We start from the raw sequence: 24191 nt of genomic DNA on the forward strand, positions 1-24191 counted from the left end.
CAGACATTGACAGCCGAAGGGCCTGTTCCTGCGTTGTACTGTTCTATGTTTTATTGTCTACCACTTCTTTGCGAGTGAGCAGATTAGGATCAAAGGAGATTGGGCTGCACAGTGGCGAAGCGGCAGAGTTGCTGCCGTACAGCGCCAGAGACCAAATTATCCCTAGTGTATAGGGGAGAACTAATGTATGGGTAATCGTTGGTCAGTGTGGATTCCAATCTATATCTCTAAACTACCCCAAAACTAAATCATGGACACTGCAGTAATTATTTCCTGCTGATAACTGGACGTGCTATCTGTTATGGTGATCCCTGTGGACTTAGATGATCATAGCTAAAATGTGGAAAGTTACAAAAGAAATTGCATTTACGTTGCCCAAAAAAAACTTGTAACGGACCCCATAACTAACACTGAGGTAAAGACCAGCATCATATCATACTCCTCTCCCCTCCCTCCTTGCCCCCTACCTACTCCAGAGTTGTTTTATCAGTTCCACAGTTGTCCACATAGTTTCTCTATGCCCTGTGTATTGCCGGCCTTCATTGGTCCCAGTCTTTTCTCGCCTCCAATTATTCACCGTCCCTGCCTCCCCCCACCCACTCCACTCCCTACTTTCAGTCTAACGAAGGGTCCCGATCCAAAACATCACCCTTCCTTATTTCCCAGAAATGCTGCCTGATCCTTAGTTACTCCAGCACTTTGTGTCCATCTTTTGCGGGACCTGCTTTTCTTCGAATAGAGCCGTTCGGATTTTCTAACAGTGATCAGAGAGCAGGTGACGTGGTTCAACAACCAATCCAAAGAATGGAGCCTGTGACAGTGAGGCACTCTCCCTGTACTGCCAAGTTTTTGTGCTCTCATCTGTGTGGTTGGACTTGAAATCATAACCTTTGAAATAGAAGCAGGCGCACCCTAACAGTGCATTGACCAAAAATGTAGGACCAGTAATATAACACAGACATGTAATAATGGGAGTGCCAACTGGTGGGTCAAGTGCTTACTTAAATCTTAAATAGCATTTTCAATATCTTGAGATTAAATCATCTGGATTATTTTCTGCCTGGTCTTCCTCACATCCCATTCAATCTAATAAATGCAATTGCCACATCTTAAGATCATAAGACATTGGGGCAGAATTAAGCCATTCGGCCTACCAAGTATTCACCACCATTCGATCATGGCTGAACTTTTTTCCCCTCTCAACCCATCTCCTGCTTTCTCCCAGTAACCTTTGATGCCCTTACTAATCAAAAACCTATCAATCTCCACTTTAAAAACACCAAATGACTTGGCCTCCACAGCTGCCTTGTGGCAGTGAATTCCACAGATTGACCACCCTCCGGCTAAAGAAATTCCTCCTCATCTCCAATCTAAAGGTATGTCCCTTTATTTTGAGGGTGTGCCCTCTGGTCCTAGACTCTCCCACTAGTGGAAACATCCTCTCCACACCCACTCTATATCAGACAAAACTCTCTCAGTCCTGGCTGCAGGCAGCTTATTTGCTGTTGCGATCCATCTCCAAACTGCAGTTGTAGCGCCGATGATAACCAATTTGACACCCTGAGGCTTTTCTTGTGAGGATTTATCACTGGAGGTGGCTGGGGAGTGTTATTATGATGGGGTGTCAAAGGACCACATTTTAGCCCTATCTGAAAGATTCAGTCCTGGTGCATTCTTGCATGGTGGGAAGGGTTGCGTGACAACACTGTTGATACAGCCGCGATAAAAATGAAAATTTAATCAGAGGAAACAATGCCATTGACTCTTGCCCAATGCTCACATCTGGAAATGTTAGAGCAATCTGGTTTATAGGTTCCATTTAAAAGTTGACAGGAAGGGGAGTGAAAAAAAGACAAGAGTTTTCAACTTAATTTATAAAACTGAAAGAAATGAGACATCCAAGGCAATACAAATTTGTAACTTCCCATAGAGATTTAAATATGTTGACCATGGAAATTCACGTTTTTTTCTATGGCTCTCATTATTAGAAGTTTGAAACTTGAAGGGCCCACGATAGCTCGTGAATCGTGGTTATTCTTTGTTCATACGCTGATAAATTATAGGAGCAGAATTAGACAATTCAGTCCATCAATTCTATTCTGCCATTCAATCATGGCTGATCTATCTTTCTCTCTCAACCCCATTCTCCTCCACATAACCCCTGACACCCTTACTAATCAAGAATTTGCAAGAATCCTGCCTTTAAAATATCCATTGACTTGGCCTCCACAGCCACATGTGGCAATGAATTCACCACCCTCTGGCTAAAGAAATTCCTCCTCAACTCCTTTCTAAAGGTACGTTATTTTATTCTTTGTGCACTGCCTTGGTGGAACTTACTATCCTTACACTACAATTGTTGCACTTTTTGTAGTTATCTACTTTTGTGTTTATCTATAGTATGATTTTTACTGGATTGTATGCAAAGCAAAGAAATTCACTGTACCTAGGTACATGTGACAAGGAAGTATCGTTGAATCATTGATTAGATAGAAAAACAAAACTAGAGCACAGAAATTCGGTCAGGCCATCTGGTTGAAGTTGGTAAGTTTGTAACTGGGTGAACAATGATTCTACTGGATTCATTGATACTTTATTGTCACATGTACAGAGGTACACTGAAATGCTCTGTACTCTATGCACTGTACTCAATGTAATGTACTGTATGTACTCTAATCATATCAGTGCTTACTTCCTTTATAAGAATAGAAAAGATTGAAAATGCGCAACAGAGAATTTCCATCAGGCGGAGAGGAGGTGTGATTTCCATTACATTACTCTCTACATTAACTCTGCAGAGAGAGAGAGTTAATGTTTCAGGTCAATGACCTTATTCAGAAGGTCACTACTCTGAAACGATTATCTCTGTTTTTTCTCATCATAGATACTGCTAGATCAGCTGAGTTTTCCCAGGATCTCCACTTTTAATTTTAGACCTCCAGCATCTGAAAACTACTATGCTTTTAGGTAATTCTGTTCCTTTCTCCTTTAATGGTTTTCAAGTTTCCCATTCAAATGAGTCTATAGTAATTTGCCTCAGTCATTCCAACCAACATCAAATTCCACATGCTTACCATTCACTAGTTTTAAAGATGCTTCCCCTGAATTTTCTGTTGTTCTGTTTGTGACATTTATACATTTTAACCCCCAAATTGAACTCCCCATCTCTATAACTAACTTGCTGAATCTATTCATAGTTTTAAAGAAGGACATCAATCCACACATTTCTTTTCCTAAACAAAGGAATCTCAATCTGTTCATTCTTTCCCGACTGTTCGAAGCTCTTGCTGCTGTTGCAAACACAGTTGCAATTTTTGTTTTGCATCTTCTATATCTGTATTAATATATGGAGAATTCCCTAACCAAGATGTTACGTGAGTTTAGCAAACCTTCATTGCTTCTGACTCTACCTCTCTAGAAATTGAACAAGAAAAGCACACTACAAGCAAGATATCACATGTATGGTAGGTACCAGCATTTGGTGCTTGTGCAGTTAGGGACCCATATTCCTAACTGGCCCTTAAAAGGATTTTGGCATTCAGCTTGGCAGAGAGTGGAGGTGGAGACACAAGGAATTGCAGATGCTGGTACCTTGAGCAAAACACAAAGTGCTGGAGTATCTCAACAGGTCTGGCAGCATCTGTGGACAGAATGGATAGATGAAGTTTCAGGTAGGGATCCCTCTTTAGACTGAAGAAGGGACCCGATCTGAAGCATCATCTATTCATTCCCTCCATGGCTGCTGCCAGACCCCCCTGAATTACTCCAGCACTTTGTGTTCTGGAGAGAGTCGAGGTGTTGGTTGGTGGATACTCCAAGTGGTGACATTTCCATGCTCACACATTTATGGGGGAGCTGGTGCATTGTGAGTGCTGGTCAAGTGTGCCCACCATTGGTGTTGTCACCAGAGAGGCTTCAGTTGGAGATGCTGCCTGTCTGGCTGACAATCTGGCTGGAATGTGGACTTCCAGTGCTCGATCCCATCTATTTAGCATTCCCTTTGAATGGTGCATGTTTCCTTGCAGATCACTAGCACTATCCTACAAACAATCACTGCTCAGTGATTAAAGAAGGCGGTTTAGTCCAGGTTTCTTTACCTATGGCTGGGTGTGTGAGTGACCGTGGTAGAGTGATGGGCTGTCGATGTGTAGTGACTTGTTGAGAACGAGGTCTCCGTTTCCCGCTCAATGACGTGTTCAGTAGATCCAGGGTTTTTCAATATATATTGCTGCAAAAAGATAGCACAAGGTTAGATCACTGGAAGCTCAAAACCATAACAAGGTGCCCATCCTGGTGCCACTTTCGCCACTTGCTTATCTTCATGGAAATCGCAACTCATGTAGGATCTACCTCCTCTCTGCCTAATAATTACAATAGATTGATTTTGATGGTAACAGAGCAGAGCCTCAGTAATTGTTAGCAACAGGAGTCCACTGATGAGCAGACAAACTCTAGAACTCTTGTTCACTTTTCAAAATACTCCTTTTCACTATCACGATGCACTTGTGATCTAGGTAAGATGATAAACCTTTGGCATTCACTGAGTATTAAAATGTTCCAGGTGTAAATGAAAACTGGGCACTCGAAAGCTATGAGTTGAAATACAATACTGCAATGGGCTGCATTATACTGCATTTCAGATATTATTGTACCTCTAAAACAAAATTAGGTAGATCATCTGTAACCTGAGAATCAAAACGTAGGTGTTAAAGTTATCCCTCACTATATATGTCATATGGAGGGGTGACTGTGGTGAGGAAATATATGCTACATCGGAGTCTGAAGAAGGGTCCTGACCAGAAACGTCGCCTATCCATGTCCTCTAGAAATACTGCATGACCTGCTAGGTTTTACTACAGCATTTTCTATTCTATGCAACATCACATTTTCTTGTTAAAACCCCTGATTTATTTTCAATAAATATCACGGAATTGCACATCATTTTAGAGAACAAATCCAGTGTCAAGCAGATTTGTCTTTTAATGCCAATTTTATAACCTGCTATAATTTTGCAAAATAATCACAAGCAAGAGTGTGTTTGTATTTCCATGCTGAGTAACATCCTGAGATGTATTTGGCAGCAAGATGGAGCCTGAATTTATCATTGTGAATCAGGTAACTTGTGCCAAATGAGTGTACTTCAGCTGCTTACGGCTCTGGTCACATTACAGGAAGGATCAGAAGACACTAGAGAGGGTTAGAAGGAAATCTACCTAGGATGGAAAGGTTTATTTTTGATGAAAGATTGGTTAAATCAATGTTACAATCTTTCTCAGTTTCCTACTGGGGGGGGGGGGGGAGGGGGGATTTAATCAAGGTATATCAAATAGTGAGAGCCTGAATAAGAAGGATGTATAGTATATGCCTTGGCAAACCATGCAATATGTAGGAGACATTGATTTGTGGTGAGGGTTTAGAGGAAAGTTAAAGAAATTAACTTTCGTCTAATCTTTAATTAAAAGATGCTAAGGGGTATTAGCTACAAGAAGAGATTGGACTAAATTGAATTGTTTTCTCTAGAATGCCGGAGGTTGATGGGAGACCCGATGAAAGTATATAAAATGATGAAAGGCATAGATAGGATGGACAGTCAGAACCTTTTTCCCCAGGGAGGAAAGGTCAAAGGGTAGAGGACATAGCTTTACGGTGAGAGAGGCAAAGTTTAAATGAGAAGTGCGGGGTAAGTTGGTGGGTGTCTGGAACGTGCTGCCAGCAGTGGTTGTGGAAACTGATGTTATTGTGGCACTTAGGAGGTCTTTAGGTAGGCACATGGATATAGAAGCAATGGAGGGAAATGGATCATGTGCAGGCAGATGCAATTAGTTTATCTTGGCATCATGTTCAGCACAGGCATTGTAGGCCAAAGGGCCTGTTCCTGTGCTGTACTGCTCTATGTGTTATGTTCTATGAGAATCAAGAGTGTTTAATTGTCACTGACATTTTTATTTGCAGCAGCATAACAAATAACAGCTGCCAATACATTTGGTTGACAATGGACTATCACTGGGAACTAGTTTAGTCATTTTATTATTGTCACGTGTACCGAGGTACAGTGAAAAGCTTTTTGTTGAGTGCTATCCAGTCAAAGAAAATACTATACAGTACATGATTATAATCAAGCCGTCCACAGTGTACATAAAATTGGATAAAGTCTGATTAAAGATAGTCCAAAGGTCTCCATTGGTAGATGGGAGGTCAGGACTGAGCTCTAGCTGGCGAGAGGATGGTTCAGTTGCCTGAATACAGCTGGGAAGAAATTGTCCCTGAACCTGGTGGTATGTGTTCTGTACCTCTTGCCTGATGGAAGAGGAGAGAAGAGGGTCTGGCGTGAGACTGGTCCTTGGTTATGCTGGGGGCCTTGACAAGGCTGCAAGAAGTATGGATGGAGTCAATGGAAGGGAAGGTGGTTTGAGTGATGGTCTAGATCATGCCCACAACTCTCTGCAGTTTCTTCATCTTGGATGGACCTACTCCCAAACCAGTCAGTGATGTATCCTGATACAATGCTTTCTCACTCTGTGAAAGTACAGGTACCACCATGCTGCAGTTGGCATCAGTTGAGATTGACACCACATTTTGTCATAAATTGCATCTACTAACAAACTGATCATGATAATTCTGCATTTATCAAAGCAAAGACACTGCCATTTTTAGACAAACTAATGCCACGCCATTAATATTGTACAACATCAAAAGGTAAATACACAATTCTTTGGACATTAGATTTTAGAAATACAGCGTGGAAACAGGCCCTTCGGCCCACCGATTCCGCATCGACAAGCAATCACCCCATACACTAACATTATCCTACACACTAGGGAAAATTTACAATTCACAGAACCCATTTAACCTACAAACCTGTATGTCTTTGGAGCTTGGGAGGAAACCCGTGCGTTCACAGGGAGAATGTACAAATTCCGTACAGACAGCACCCATTGTCGGAATTGAACCCGGGTCTCTGGCACGGTAAGGCAGCAACTCTACCACTGCTACCCTCTCAACTCTGTTAGGTTTATATTTTTACATGCTTAACTGACAAACACTGTTTCTCCTGCATTGTATCTTCACACAAAGGAGCAGCATGTTGTTAATCTTTAGCTACAATGGGACAATGTTACGCACTGTACATCATACTGACATGGCACAGTGGCACATGATTGTCAATGCCATTTCGCATTTTCCAAGTGTTAGCACGATATTGTAACAATTGAAAGGAACATGATGTTCTTAGACATGATCCCATTATTTTCTACTGACCCATTCATAAAATGCTGTACTTCCATCCCGATAACATTGCCCAATTCTCCCTCTGCCTCAGCGCATTTGTTGCCAAAACCTTTAAAACCATTGGTTTCTGTCAGTGTCACTATTCCAATGCAGTCCATGCCAACATGCTCCATTGTACTCTCAGTAAACAGCATGCCATCCAATAATATATTGCTCAACCCCAACTGTCATGTCCCACTTACTTATTCCATCCCACTTCCCCAAACATGCTCTCAATTTGTTGACCTAATATTCCCATCCTTACTTCAGACCTATCACAAGGTATCTGCTTTTGGGTCAGTGAGCACTATATATACAAAGTCCATTAACCTGAACTTGGTCCAGGGACCATCATGCCTTGTCAATTCATGTTCTCACCCAGATGCCTCTTAGATGATATGGGAGCACCAGCCTGACTCCTCTTGGCCATCCCCTGAGTTTCATTGATCCACAATGGTTACACAGCCTCCACATCTTTTCTGTACTAGGGCAACCAGAAATGCTGACAATACTTGCAAATTGGGGCAGCATGGTGAGGCAGCGGTAGAGATGTTGCCTTACAGCGCCAGAGACCCAGGTTCGATCCTGACTATATGTGCTGTCTGTGCAGAGTTTGTACTTTCTCCCCGTGACCTGCATGGGTTTTTTTCCGGTTGCTTTGGTTTCCTCCCACATTCCAAAGGCGGACAGCTTTGTAGGTTAATTGGCTTCGGTAAAATTGTAAATTGTTCCTGGTGTGTGTAGAATAGTGTTAGTGCGCAGGGATTGCTGGTCTGCGCGAACTTGGTGGGCCGAAGGGCCTGTTTCTTCGCTGTATCTCTAACCTAACCTAAACTAAACCAAACAAAGGCCCTAAGCTCAGGATTCTCCTCTTTAAACCTCTCTGCCTCTCCTCCTCTCGTTTTAGCCTTCTAGGCTTTTAAAATCTTGGATCTTCACACACAGGAGCTGCATGTCTTTAATCTTTGGCTACAGTAGGACAAGTTCACACATTGTACATCATACTGAGAAGGCACAGAGGTAGATGTCTGGCTATGTCATTTTGCATCTTAAAAGTGCTAGCACTATATTGTAAAATTCAAAAGGAACACAATGTCTTTAACCTTTTCATATTAGAAGGATGTCCTCTGGTCACTTGTCCTAACATCTGAGTCACAGAGATACATGCACAGAAACATACATACAAACAGTCACAGAGATACATGCACAGAAACATACATACAAACAGTCACAGAGATACATGCACAGAAACATACATACAAACAGTCACAGAGATACATGCACAGAAACATACATACAAACAGTCACCGAGATACATGCACAGAAACATACCCTTTGGCTCACTAAGTCCGCGCTGATAAATCATCTTTTTATTTTTCTCCACCAGATTCTACAGCTCAACTACAAACTTGGGACAATTTAATGTGGCCAATTAACCTATCATCCCCTCTTATCTCCTCATCTAGCTCAGTATCAATTATACTGACACTAATAATATGTTCGCAAATAAAAAACTGTTAATCCAAGATTGTTTCTACTTAAAAATTAACTTTACAATGCATTATACTAACATAATTGACAGTACTGGCAGCGTTATGCTGTTGATGCTACATATTATATCTATTGATACACTAACACAATACTGTTAATTCTATTATGTACTGCCATATTAGCACGTTACTATTAATCCTGTGGTACATAAACCCACACATTAACACAATGCCTCTAACATTGTGTCAAATACAATGCCATTAAATCCATATTGTATGCACTAACACAATTCTATTAATTCTATGTTGTTTGCACTACACACAAACATAATGCCACTAATCCAAAAAACTAACCACTCCAACTCAATACTATTAATTATATATTATGTTCAATGACACACTAACACATTAGTAATCCTACATTGCCTGGTATCTTTGACAGCATAGAATTATAGACTAAGTAATATAGTATGGAAACAGTCTTTTCAGCTCAACTCATCCAGACTAAGATGCTCATCTTAAATAGTCCCAATTGCACGCATTAGGCCCATATCCCTCTAAACCTTTCTAATCCATGTGCCTGTCCAAATGTCTTTTAAATGTCATTGTATCTGCCTCAACCACTTCCTCTGGAAGCTCGTTTCATAAATGCACCACCCACTGTGTGAAGAAGTTGCCCCTTTTGTCCCTTTTAAATCACTACCTTCTCATCTTAAGCCTATACCCTCTAGCTTTTCATTCACCTTCCCCGGAAAAATACTGTTATTCATCGTATCTCTGTTCATTATAACTATGCCTGAGCCTGCTCAACCTCTCAATATCACTCAGGCCCTCGATAAACTTGATAACCATGCCTTTTGTACATTTTCATCCAAATCATTTAAATAAATGACAAACAGCAATGGGCCCAGCACCGATTCCTGAGGCAGATCACTAGTCACATGCTTGCAATGTGAAACCAAACTATCCACCCTCACCCTCTGCTTTCTACCATCAAGCCAATTATGTATCTAATTAGCAAGTACTTCCTGGATCCCAAACAGTCTAACCTTCCAGTCTAACCTACCATGCAGGATCGTGCCTTGCTTAGACTCCAACTTGCCTTCATCAATCCTCTTGGATACCTCTTCAAATCACCCTTAAGATTTGTGAGATACAATCGCCCACACATCAATCCATACTGACTATCAAGCAAATGAACAGTCCTCCATTAGCTAGAGTGCAGTCCTAACCTCCCATCAACCTCATAGGAGACCTTTGATCTTTCTTTAATGCGACTTTATCCGAATTCAATTGCACTAAATGTTGTACCCCTTATCCTTTATCTTTGCACTGTGGACATCTTGATTGTATTCATTATAGCTTTTTTTTTTAGACAGGATAGCACGCAAACTAAAGCTTTGCACTGTATCTCGGTACATGTGACAATAATAAACAAACAAACCTATTCCTGATCAGTTTTTGTCTATCCAAATGCTGATAGTCCTTGGCCCTCAGCATTCTCTGCAAAATCTCAAGTGCTAAATATGCAGGACAACCCATTACACTGATGGCCTGTATTTATTGTGGTGGTGCCACTAGTAGCTGTTTAACTTAAGAGTACAACAGGTCCCCGAAGGGCTACAACAGATGCGGAGGGTCGAATGTATCACACAACTGTGATACATGCAGAGCCTCTGGACTCAGCAGTTATTTCCTTTGCATTCAATTTCCGTGGTTGAAATGCTCCATGGGAGGGAGATTAAAACACTTTATTTTATTGCATGTCAAAGAATTTTACTTTCTTTGAATGTGTGGATGTTGTACATTGCCTTCGGCTTAAAATATGTTTGACAGTTCTACAGTGCGGGTTGCAATTCTATTAGAAAATCATTTATATCTCAGGCATTTCTGTACAAATGAACCAAAGAACTGGTGACACTGGGTGAATGCTCAGAAGCCTGGGCTGTAGCTGACAGGCACGGAGCACAATGCAGTGAATGCTTTTAATGGATATTGATGCCAGCTGAACTTACATTTGCCAACTGCACATTTTCCGCTGGGGGGTTTGCGTGATGAGGTCCATTTACAAGGTTTACCATGTTGTTTCTCTCAGAGCGGAGACTCTGTCTTAGCCGATCGTGCAACTTTTTCCTCTGTTTTCTGTAAATGACAGCACAGACAATGCAATCAGGGACAAAAAGAATAAACATGATTTTAGACATTTTCTTTACATTAAAAGTAGTTGAAAATTCCAGGGATGAATTATCAGCACTTCTTTCCTTCAGCACCAGTGTAACATTCAAACTGAATGGCCAACCCTTTACGTATGGCTCATATGTTAGTCTTATTTAATCCTTCCTCTGCATCCTGTCCAAACCAAATGCTTCTAAAAATAAACACAGAGAAGAACTAACTGAATGAAAGGTTGTACTGATGGAAACCGTGTTGAGTTTGCAGCCATTCCTGCATGGCACAGTTGTGTGATACATTTGTAAACGAGAGGTTCTAAAGCAACTTCAACCTAAAAATTGTGTGTCGAAATACTTGAGAGAAGATTTACAAGGATGTTGCCAGGACTCGAGAACCAGAGCGATAGGGGGAGGTTGAACAGACTAGGACTCTATTCCTTGGAACGCAGGAGGATGAGTGGTGATCTGATAGAGATGTACAAAATCATGAGAGGAATAGATCGGGTGGGCACACAGAGTCTCGTGCCCAGAGTAGGGGAATTAAGAACCAGAGGACATAGGTGAGGGGGATAGATTTAATACGTACCTGAGGGGCAACCTTTTCACACAAAGGATATTGGGTGTGCAGAATGAGCTGCCGGTGGAGGTAGTTGAGGTAGTGCAGCGTAGGTTTACAAGGTTAATTCCCGGGATGGCGGGACTGTCATATGCTGAGAGAATGAAGCTGCTGGGCTTGTACACTCTGGAGTTTAGAAGGATGAGAGGGAATCTCATTGAAACTTATAAGATTGTTAAGGGTTTGGACACGCTAGAGGCAGGAAACATGTTCCCGATGTTGGGGGAGTCCAGAACCAGGGGCCACAGTTTAAGAATAAGGAGTAAGCCATTTAGAACGGAGACGAGGAAACACTTTTTCTCACAGATGGTGGTGAGTGTGGAGGGCGGTGGAGGCAGGTTCTCTGGATGCTGTCAAGAGAGAGCTAGATAAGGCTCTTAAAAATAGTGGAGTCAGGGGATATGGGGAGAAGGCAGGAATGGGGTACTGATTGGGGATGATCAGCCATGATCACATTGAATGGCGGTGCTGGCTTGAAGGGCTGAATGGCCTACTCCTGCACCTATTGTCTACTATTGCAACGTTTAAGAAACATTTAGACAGGTACATGGATAGGACAGGTTTAGAGGGATCGGGGCCAAATGCAAGCAGGTGGGACTAGTGCAGATGGGACATGTTGGCCTGTGTGGGCAAGCTGGGCCGAAGGACTTGTTTCCATGCTGTAACTCTATGATAGGACCTTAAACCCAAATAAACTGTGGCAGGATTTAAGCTGCCTATCTTGCCTATTTTGATAACTCTTTTTCTTTATGAAATTTATCCACACAATTCACCTCAGCCTCTTCATCGGGTAGTGAATTGCACATTTTATCTAACGTGTGGATGTGGGAGGTTTTTCCTGAATTCCTTTTGGGACTTATTATTAACTAAAATTCATTGGCAATTGATTCTTGATCAGTAGCCCTAAATAACTCTGTCGTAGTAAAGTCAATAGAACTGAATTTTGGGGGCAGAGCATAATATGTCAGCTGTTACACATGTGTAGTGCTACAGAACAGCGATAACTTTCTGGGACTTTATCTATATGTCCTGTGGCTTTGGTTCTCTCATCATCTGACTCAGCCTATGAGTAAATCTACCCAGTTGGCCAAATCCTTTCCCTCTCTACGCAGATCATTTCACATAATGCATAACTGTTAGCAGTAAATAAAGCATAGTAAAAGTTGAAAATTGATCCCGATTTTATGGACAGAGTGTACTCAAAGTTTATTCTTCTATCACTCGATAGATAGGGCGGCACAGTGGAGCAATGGTAGAGTTGCTGCCTTACAGTGCCAGAGACCTGGGTTAGATCCTGACTACAGGTGTTGTTTGTATGGAGTCAGCACGTTCTCTCAGTGATCGTGTGGGTTTTCTCCGGTTTCCTCCCACATCCCAAAGACGTGCAGGCTTGCAGGTGAATTGTCTTCTGTAAATTACCCCTAGTGTGTAGGATTTGAAACTGGGATAAAATTGAACTAGTGCAGGGGTGATCATCGTTGGTCAGAGTGGACTCAGTGGGCCGAAGGGCCTGTTTCTGTGCTGATCTCTGAACTAAACTGGACCACACACAAGACAGCTAAGAAAATGGGTGGGCAACACCTGTAGAAATCTGGTGAGATGGATATCAAGGGAACCTCTAACCTTTATTCCTTTCCTCAGGGATATTATATGGTCTCGACTTCAAGGTGATGCAGCTGAGATTGGGAATGCACTCAGCTGGGTTAGGACAAAGTATTAAGGAGACCATCACTACTTTTAAGAATTAATTTTAATTAATTGTAAACAGAGTACATTTCGAGTATTCTTCTTATTCTGAATGACACATTGCTGGTCAAACTCTTTAGGGTAGTGGTGCCAGATGAACCAGATAGCAAGAATGAATTATTATGAATTGAAATAAGGAACTGCAGATGCTGTTTTTTTTGTAAAAGACACAAAGTGCTGGAGTAATTCAACGGGTCAGGCGGTATTTCTGAACAACATGGACTGGTGGCATTTCATCACTGCAGTACTCCAGCACTTTGTCTAATAGTTATTAAACGTCTGATTTTCTTTGATTGGTTTTCAGCAGATGGGTGATCCCATTTTGAGACCATGCCAATGCTCAATTATATTCCCATTACCTCTACAGAGCACTTTTGGGGATTGGGGGACATAGTGGGTGAGGAAAGAGCCAGATGTATTGAAAATAATCCCAACTCCCAAACTTCTGGGAATCCTTTTTTTTATAAAAGCGTTTGCCTCCTAAACTGAAAGCAGGCAGCACAGTGGCAGAGTTGCTGCCTTACAGGGCCAGAGACCTGGGTTCGATTCTGACTATGGGTGCTGTCTGCTTGGGATTTGTACATTCTCCCTGTGACCATGTAGATTTACTACCAATGCCCTGTTTTCCACCCCCACTCGAAAGACGTTCAGGTTTGTAGGTTAATTGGCATCTGTAAATTGTAAATTGTCGCTCGTGTGTAGGATGGTGCTAGTGTATGGGGTGATCACTGGTCGGTGTCAACTCAATGGGCTGAACAGCTCGTTTCCACACTGTATCTCTAAAGTCTAAAGTTAAGTCTAAAGTCATTGAACTATAGTTTTACTGTTTTCCTTTAAAACAAACAAAAATAGGATGAATTTTACCTATGCTGGTCTATTGGTGCACACTATACGTCAGGGTTTAATAGTTAATGGTATTTATTGTAGGGTCAGAATACTAGTGACCACTGATGTGATTGTCTTTGTTTAACACCAGCAATCAAAGCCAAATGTCTTCCCCCTTAAGTTGTTTAGCTGTACGGCCTTCTGGATGAAGGTTGTCAAAGTTGGGTTGCAAAGCATATTTACACAATGTCTAACAGCAGATCACAGAAGAATTTAACTTCAATGGAGAACTCCCTCAACTTTCACAACAAACCCAAACTCAATAAAGTCCAGCAGTATTCATTTTTCTTTCAGCATTTGCCCCACGGTCCATCTTTACATCTTTTCAGAAATGATTTATGCAAGATTATGGGCAGTTCTGAACTCTGGCCATCTGCCCAGGAAAAACTGTGTTGAGACATCCTGAAGACATTTCATTCAGATCCTTTTCAGCAGCAAAACGAAATCTTCATGCATCAGTTGTGATGTGTTCATACTTGGCTCTTTGTACAAACCAACGCCATTATTTACACTCCCATTTTCAATTATGCCTTATATTTCATTCCTCGAGTTTATCAAAGAGGGCCCATAATAAATGGCTGCTAAATAGTCCTGTTTAGCAGCGTGGAAACAGAGAGTAGTAGAGATACAGCGTGGAAACAGGCCCTTCGGTCCACTGAGTCCATGCCAATCAATGATCACCCGTAGACTAGTTCAATGTTATTTCATTTCGGCTTCCTACACGCTATTGGAAATTTACAGAAGCCAATTAACCTACAGACCTGCACCTCTTTGGAATGTTGGAGGAAACCTGGAAAAAAACCCATGAACATACAAACTCAGTACATACAATACCCATTGTTAGGATCGAACCTGGGTCTCTGGCGCTTATTAGGCAACATCTCTACCAGCTGTGCCAACCTGTTGCAGATTCCAACTGCTTTACATTTCTTAAATATTGCTTTGTGCAAAAGGGTGATTTTCCTTTCAAAGAAAGCTGACTTTCAAACACAAAGCGAATATGTCTGGGTAATGGAAATAAAAGACAATAAAATAAAGCCCATTGATTGGGCTTTTTCATAACAAATGAAGCTGTGAATTACTTTGTTTTGCAGTACGCCACCACACACATGATGCCGACCACCAGGACAGCAATACAGATTCCTGTGATCGTCAGTACTCGCTTTTGGTACAGCTCCTCAGCCTCTGAAGAGAAAAGCAGAAAGCAGGATGTCACAATCTGACACTTGCCACGTGACTCATAATGTTAGGTAAATGCAATCACGTTGTTCTATTGATGAGGATAAAGTGCACATACAGTTTCCATTTTCCACCCGCTTTGCGCTTTTGGTTCAAAATGGAAATACTGTACTTCTTTTTCGGTGAAAGGCAAGTCCTGGCTTATGCAAAACTTTAGTCTTTTATCTTAAGTTTCTTTGCAGTAATGTCCCGCTTCAGTTCTGCCTCAGCAGAAGCATGGTACTGACAGAGAACTGTATCTAACATGATTTTTAATTGTAGCTGTGGTGTCTGCAAGGATGTCTGTAGGCATCAGTGACCAAGTGCAAATCATCAGATGCCATTGCTATTTTGAGATCGGTCCATACTTTAAAATGAGCGCTTCCATATATGTATTCAGATAAATATTTCTCCATACATTTCTTGCAGACACCATATTGGCTTTCCCAATTAAGCCATAACATTTTTTTCAATTGATTCAACTCTTCTACATAAGCAAAGGACAAAAAGGAAACTGGAAATATTATATAAGCCAAAAATTGCCTTTTCAAAGTCTTGCAGTACATTTAACAAAAACGCTTCTCAATTCTACATAACACTAAAGTCAAAATATTGTTGGGTGCTTACTCATTGATATTTTCTGCAGTATAGTCATGTGCAAGAGATATTTGCGGTCTATTCAATAGGCTATGTTTTTGAGGAATACATAAGTGCTTGAAAATATTTAATTCTGGGCATGTTTATTTCCACATCTCAACTCCTCCTTGAAGCCATGGATCAGGCAAGAGGAAAGTTGCAAATCATTTTCAACCTTATTGATTGGGATGCGTTCATGTGCAACCCAACCTTTAACTTGAGCCGAGGTCACTGGCAGAGAAATATCACTGAGTAAAGCACCTTCAAGGTACATTTCAGAACAGAGGCCAGCTGACAGGGCTTGGGATATTTTCATCAATATGTTCAAAATAAAGGATTTTTTTTTTTACAATGCTTTTTTTTTTTTAAATCGAGAATGAACCATTTTCTAGAAAATCAGACAAAAATTGTAAGTTTTTCTTGCACCGCACTGATTCTTGGGATGTGCTGGACAGCTGCATGAGGAGAGATTTGGTTCACTAAGTTTTGACATTCACTAGAGGTTAGAAGATTTGGAGGAGGTCTAATTAAAATTTACAAAACTCTGACAGGGCAAGACTGTTTGCATGTGGGGATGCTGCTGGAAGGTCTAGAAGTAGGGGTCACTGTGTCAGGTTACAGGGCAAGATGTTTGAGGGGGAAAAAGACGAGGAGAAATGTCTTTATTCAGGGGGTGGTGAATCTGTTGAATTCACTATTGCAGAAGGCTGTGGAGGCCAGGAATGTGTGGGTTAACATTAGATGAGCATTTGAAGGCACTGGGCCTGTACTTGCTGGAGTTTAGGAGGATGAGGGGGTACCTCACTGAAACTTACCGAATAGTGAAAGGCCTGGATAGAGTGAATGTGGAGAGGATGTTTCCGCTAGTGGGAGATTCTAGGACCAGAGGCCATAGCCTCAGAATAAAAGGACGTACCTTTAGAAAGGAAACGAGAAGCAATTAACCACTTTTAGTCAAGGGTGGTTAATCTGTGGAATTTATTGCCATAGACGGCTATGGAGGCCAATTCAATGGATATATTTACGGTGGAGATCGATAGATTCTTGATTAGCACGGGTGTCAGGGGTCATGAGGAGAAGGCAGGAGAATGGGATTGAGAGGGAAAGATAGATCAGCCATGATTGAATGGTAGAGTAGACTTGATGGGGCGAGTGGCCTAATTCTGCTCCTAGAACCCATGAACTGACCAAGTACATTTAAGAAGGAGATCAGCATAATTTTGGAAGATGGATTGTGGGCAATGGGGAGGGAGTGGGAATATGCTATTGTGAGAGGATCTGCCACAATTGTATTGAATAGTAAAACAGGCTAGCGGGAATAAATGGACTGCTCCTGCTCCTATCTTCCCTGTTTTGACCTGAAAGCCACAGAGTAACATACGTGACAGCTATACCACGCTGTGAGAAATTAGGAGGCTAACTCTTATCAAATCAGATGCACCGGTCAATGCTCAAGCTTTGGACACTGTGGGTTAAATTGGACACTGATGACAGCACGTTATGGGCTTTTATGCAAGACAAAAGTGCCCTTTGCACAAAAGACCCCACTTAATTCCTTAAGTTTATAACATTAAAATCTGGGATGTGTCAAAAATATTCTGTATTTATCACTTGTTTTGACAAGAGATATATATTAATGTAATAAAAAATGTCAAATACATGATATTGGCCTGTGAATCATCAAAGAACCATTAATAAAATCCAAATCGTGTAACTGCGGAGAAAATTAGAGAGTTCAAGCACAGTGCAAAAACTTCAAATTCTGCCCGATTTTTAAGAATACAAAGGAAAATATTATCTCGACAGCTGGCCGTGAGTGTGCTTACATTATTAACATGCTTTATGCCTCTTTCCTGTCTAGCTGGCCAATGGCCATCCTACTATTTACAATAACAACATGGGACAATCACAACAGATGGATCAACACCAAGTCCATACAAGACCAAACATCAATTCAAATGGAATAATCTAGGAATCCTAGACTCGCCAAAGCAGCGAGCGATTTTTTTTTTTTTAAAAGGAAAAGGAAAAGGATTGCAGAATAGTAGAGGTTTTAATTCATAAACAGTAGTTTCAGGTTAGAAAGCCAACTGTGGGCCTCGCATTGCATGCTTGGGAGAGGAAAATAAAATAGAGAAATACCTTGAAAAGAAAGTGATTGAAGTAAAGTGCGAAGGGATGTCCCACAAACATAACCACCGACTGACTGAACCAGCACTATAATTAATCACGACTTACTTTTGAAATGATAGAAAATATAACAAAGATAAAAATGAGAATGATTACATTTGAATTCAGTTGAGTTTAGTGTAAATTTACCAGAATGCTTCCTGGACTGGACCAGAATGCTAACTGTGACCTGAGATTACATCGAGTGGCACTCATTTGTTTAAGGGCTGATTTGATTGAGGTTGATTAATATTAGGAGGAACTAAATAGAGACAATCTCTTTCTGTTAGTTGAGGAAGTGGGAATCATAACTAAGGTTATGGTCTACATTTTGGAGTAAGGGCAGGAAACACTTCGACATACAGAGAATGATAGAATTTGTAATGGTCACTTGCAAATGGTAAACATTACCAGGTCAATTATTAATTTGGAATTTAAGATTGATGGATTATTGATAACTAGAGGTTTGGGATGATTTGTGGAAATGGCATATGGATGAAGCGAAGCTTGACGTTGAATGGTGGTAGTGAAGTTGAATGTTGGGAAGCTCAGGGGCCAAGTATTCCCCTCCTATTCCCGTGTTTCTATGGGTTAGGCAGCTTACTTTAACAATTTATTTATCTACTTCTTCTACTAGCAACCAGACATGGGACTGGTTGTGGATTATAAGAGATTGGTTTTGATGAAATGTTTTCACGTGTAAGTAACATGATCTGATATATATATATACATATCAGATCATGTTACTTAAACGTGGGAAAAAATATATATTTATATATATATATATATATATATAGCACTGTTCTAAGTGCTGTGCATTTTCCTACTACCTCCTTAATGATGTTATTAATTTTTATAATTTTACCAATCTCGTCGCTTATAACTCCCAGGTAGAAGCAATCGGAATATCTGCCGATTCCATGTCTTTGAGTGAACATTTCCTTTCATACTTGAATAACAAGGAACTGCAGACACTGGTTTATACGAAGGAAAGACACAAAATGCTGGAGTAAATGGCCTGTCCCACTTACACGACCTTTGCCGAGTTTGCCCTTGACTCATACTCGCAGCATGGTCGTCACGAGGTCGTAGGTAGGTCGTAGGTAGGTCGTAGGTAGGCCGTGATGCTAGTCGTAGGTACTCGTGGCATCCAGTAGGTCGGGGCGTTTTTTCTAACCTGATGAAAAATGTCCACGAGTAAAAAAGGTCGTGAATTAGGTCGTGAAAGTGGGACAGGCCCTTAACTCCGCAGGTCAGGCAGTGTCTCTGGAGAACATGGATAGATGACGTTTCGGGTCAGGACACTTTTTCAGTCTGAAGAAGGGTTCCGACCCGAAAAGTCAATCGACTATTTTCTCCAGAGACATCCGCTGAGTTACTCTAGCATTTTGTGTCATCCTTTCAAATTCTAATGTTTTCAGAAAAATTTGCTAAGTTCCCAACAATCCCAGGCCAATTTTCCACCTGTCCTAGTAACACACAAACCTATCGACGAGAATTGATTTAGTTCTGCCTATTCTTTGTGACTTGGAGGGCCTAAATTTGTGTTTAAAATCTCTTAATATAAAAGACAATATCTTGTTCAATTTACTGAGGTCTGATGAGTTCCAGACATAGAGGGAAGTATCGTTCATTCTCCATTGTCTGTGGCTGCAGATGTTTGGGAGTTGTTGGAAGGATATGTGTTGATGGCCTTGCCCTGTACATCTACAGTAATCAACTACTGACGTTCAAGGCCGGCTCAGCTGAGAACACAGTGTTCCTCCCCTGACAGTCAAATAGAATACAGAGGAAGATTGCCATTATATGCAAGGGCTATCCCTATCCATACCCTGACGAGGGTAATTAATTCACAGGACATTAAGATCTGGGTCTATACAGTGATCAATGGCAAAAGAATGTTTAATTGCAAGATGGTTTTATTTTTAAAGTAATTTAAAATTGGCCCAAATAAGTGGCCATTAGCTTGAGCAGGCAATAAACTCTTAAATTATTGTTAAATTAAACAGGGCAAGTGGGATGGGAAAAGGAGGAGGAGGAGGGGGGGGGGGGGGGGGGGGGGGGGGTCGAGGAGAGCTCTTTTATATTCTCCAGAGCAGCAGTCATCTGCCAACAATAGAGAGATAGTCGAACACAACACCCTCTATCTCAAGCATTTTGCTAGTAAAGATGCTTTTCAATTTTCAAAGAATTCAGCCACAAATATCATTTCCTTTTGGCAAAAATACTAATTGCCTCCTGTAAATGGAAGCAATTTCAATTTACATTATTGTTTGGAACATTCTCCTCTCACTGTCAGGTCATAAGTTTCAATCTTGAGGCTTTTAGTTTGTTTATTCATTTTTTTTCCCCACTAAGAGTTTAGAAATCCTGGCTAGACTGTAAAGCATTAACAAGATACAGGAAGCCTTCACCCTAAGTGGGAAAAGGGAATTTGCAATCAACTTTTTATCTGACAAGTGTGGACGTCTTGTTTGACTGCCACAGAAGGTAGTTGAGGCCAGTTCATTGGCTATATTTAAGAGGGAATTAGATGTGGTCCTTGTGGCTAAAGGGATCAGGGGGTATGGAGAAAAGGCAGGGATGGGATACTGAGTTGGATGATCAGCCATGATCATATTGAATGGCAGTGCAGGCTCGAAGGGCCGAATGGCCTACTCCTGCACCTATTTTCTATGTTTCTATGTTTCTATGACTCCATTGAGAACTGGTATTGTGAAACTGTGTTAGAATGAGGACCGAGTTTCATATTTCGAATATAATATACATTTTAAATGACTTTAAACATTTGAAAGACATTTGGACAGGTAAATGAATAGGAAAGGTTTAGAGGGATATGGGCTGAATGCGGGCAGGTGGGATTAGTTTAGATGGAGCATCTTGGGTGCCTGACCTGAGACGTCATCTGCCCATTTTCCTCCACTGATGCCACCCGACCCTCTGAGATCCTCCAGCACTTTGTGTTTTGTATTAGATCATTTGTCCTGTGTTAGCATGCTACCAATTGTGTACACTTATTAGACGGTGAACTATTTTAATAGCAGATGTTTCTTTTTTTATGTTATTATGCAGTGATTTAGTTTGATTAGATCCTTCTTAAAACAAAAAGTTAAAAAAGTCATGACACTAAATAGATGATGGAAACCAAACTCAGATGGAGCAATGGAATTATGTGGATGGTGGATCAGCCTTGAAATGGATAGCAAGGCCCTACTACTGATGACACATCCACATCTCAGCATGCAGCTTGACTGAGACACGCGGTCAGATTCCTTGTCACACATTATCTACGTGCTAGCCACAAAAAGTGTGGGACCATGGCAGGCTGGCAGTTATGGCTGGATCATCCCTTCCAAAAGTAACAGGAGCACGGTGGGTGGGGTGGGAAAGGGAAGAGAGACTGGGTTAGGGATCGGAGGGAGGAAAATACGTGGCATGTTCTAGTCTGCAGATTAAAAGCAATGATATGTCCATACCCATAAATTCAATTCCAAGATGCTCTGCCAATGCAGAAAGTTGAAAAAAAAAGGAAAGAACAAGGGAGAAACAGTTTCAGAGAAGAGCAGTTCAACATACTAGGCGGGAAAAAAATCACACAAATAACATGGTTAGCCTGTGTTTGCACACCAGAGACAATGACGAGAGGTCACATTCCAGAGAAAACAGTGCTGACATAAGCTGCTTTAGTGCTCTGCAAAATGCATACTCTTCTCAACAATAAATAACACACCTATAAAATAGTTGGTTTGCATTGAATTGAATGGAATTAATTGAATGGAATAATTGAATTGAATAATTCAATTACTCAAGCAAAACAAAAAGAGACATGTTGGTAATATTGCAAGAACATTGATTGGTGTATTCAGATGGAAATCAATCTTTTATTAAGACTTAATTGTCATTTTGTGAGGTAAAGCAATGCTTTGGTGATGTATAAGTTTGGACAACATAATTGGCCAGTCTGACTTTGTTCACAGTGAACATTTATTTTCAAAAATATATAATTTATGCCCTAGTTCTCAATAACAGGGACATTTTAAATGAATGAGAATTGTGACCCTGTGCATAAAGTTGGGGGCAACATGACATTTCACTACCGGAGATACGTCAAATGCTATTGCTTTAAACCAAAGGGGACATTCTGTCCCAGTTTGAAAGATGGAGATTGTCTCAAGTCAAATCTATCCTATAATTTCCAAGTATTTGTGTAAGTTGAATATCTTCACATATGACAAAATACTTATTTCAATTATCTGACATCTTAATGTAGCTGCAATAAGGTTATCCCATTAATCATATTTAAATTTCCTAATTTTACTTATTTCCTTACTTAGTGTCTTTCTTTCTATGGTTATACCATTAGCTAATGTGGAGCTCATTTGAAATACTATTTAACTTAAATCATTTCCGACTATTTAACTTCACATCACTTCAAAAAGGCATTGTGTAAGTCAACATTGCGTTAGTCCACAATTATTTTAAATGTAAAAATTTGGAAGTAATTTCCTTTAAAAGCAAATAACACGCTGGCCCAATTTCACAAATCAAATAGTGAATTTGTAATGTTCATCTAATTTCTACTGCCAGCGATAAATTTGATAGATTTAACTTCAGTTTCCTCAGCGGGGCCCTGAGGAAACTGAAGAACGTTTTGCATGAGCACTGCTAAATACAAACATTAGTTTTGTTGGAAGAGAGAAAAAAAGCAAGAGTTAAAATAGCAAACATGCTCAAGTGTGCATGCTGCTCCAATCATAATGCCGATTTACACATATACAATATTAGGTGGAATTACAATCATTAAGAGAGAAAATGAGGAAAACATATAGCAATTTTACAAAACATTGGGAACAAGAGCCACAATATTAACGATGCATGCTCACAAAACTGGAACATAGATTCAACATGCTTCACAATCCCATGGGCATCTAAACCTCCCATTGCACCCCACCAAGCTCCATCATTCAACTAACTTAAAGGATATAGACAGTTACTTTAAAGATCTGACTCTAGCTATTAAAAGTTGTCTGGTTACTGTCAGGCTACCACTTAAAATATTTTCAACTCTATAAACTGTGAGGTTGGCTTTCTATCAGAGGGAGGAGCATGACATAGGAGTAATGATGCCTAGTATTTGAGAGCAAACAGTTTGGGTTCAGTTTTCTTTGGAAGTTAAAAACAAACAAGTATTTAATTCTCTGTCTCGGACATGAGTTTGACCAGCGGAGTATTCCTGACTATTTGGATATTCAGTTAACCGGGGAACAGATTTCAGAGCCATTAGCAGTAGAAACCAAAGACCTCTTTGCGTGATCTTGCACTGCAATCATCATTAATGTTAATAACCAAGCAAATGGTTGGGGTAGTGGAGCCAGTATTGAAATTCAGTCCATTTGAGCCTTCAGCTAAAAGGGAGCTGTATGTAGGGCAACAGTTGGAAAGGTTACAATAACTCTGTCCTTATTTTCATTTTACTTTCAAAATTGTGACATCCACATTTACAGTGGGAAATGTTCATCTAATCTCTTTCCCTCATAATGACAAGCAAAGAGAAAATGCAGCAAATACTGAGCAGTCCAACCAGCATCTATGGTGAGAGTAACGGTTAAACTTTCAGGTTGATTATGTTTTGTTTTAGTTTTAAAAGTACAGTGCGGAAACAGGCCTTTCGACCCACCGAGTCCGCGCCGCCCAGGGATCACCCCATACACAAGCACTATCCTACACACCAGGGACAATTTACATTTTTACTGAAGCCAATCAACCTACAAATGTGTACGTCTTTAGAGTGTGAGAGGAAATCGGAGAATCTGGAGAAAACCCACGCGGTCACAGGGAAAACATACAAACTTTGTATAGACAGCAGACGTAGTCAGGATTAAGCCCGTGTCTCTGGCACTACAAGACTGCAGCCCTACTGCTGCCCAGTATTTGCTGCCTTTTGAAAGGTGCTCAACCTGAAATGTTAAGTCTGTTTCTCTTCCTATCGATTCT

The 24191-nt window shown here is 40.7% G+C and overlaps 1 protein-coding gene across 4 annotated transcripts in view; it reads right to left on the reverse strand.

Moving 5' to 3' along the window:
• The window catches only part of nrg1 (neuregulin 1), a 210896-nt gene that overhangs the window by 7571 nt on the left and 179134 nt on the right, over positions 1–24191 (reverse strand). For 2 of the 4 annotated variants that reach the window (XM_033022003.1, XM_033021979.1), the window contains 4 exons: positions 21674–21697; positions 15257–15359; positions 10772–10898; positions 4098–4228 (listed from right to left, as the gene is read on the reverse strand). In XM_033022003.1, coding sequence (XP_032877894.1) covers positions 4098–4228; positions 10772–10898; positions 15257–15359; positions 21674–21697 — 385 coding nt within the window. The remainder of the gene's footprint in view (positions 1–4097; positions 4229–10771; positions 10899–15256; positions 15360–21673; positions 21698–24191) is intronic. The other 2 variants (XM_033021997.1, XM_033021987.1) reach the window with 1 other exon arrangement.

Source organism: Amblyraja radiata, chromosome 1 (genome assembly GCF_010909765.2).
Source record: "Amblyraja radiata isolate CabotCenter1 chromosome 1, sAmbRad1.1.pri, whole genome shotgun sequence".
NCBI classification, from domain to species: Eukaryota; Metazoa; Chordata; class Chondrichthyes; order Rajiformes; family Rajidae; genus Amblyraja; species Amblyraja radiata.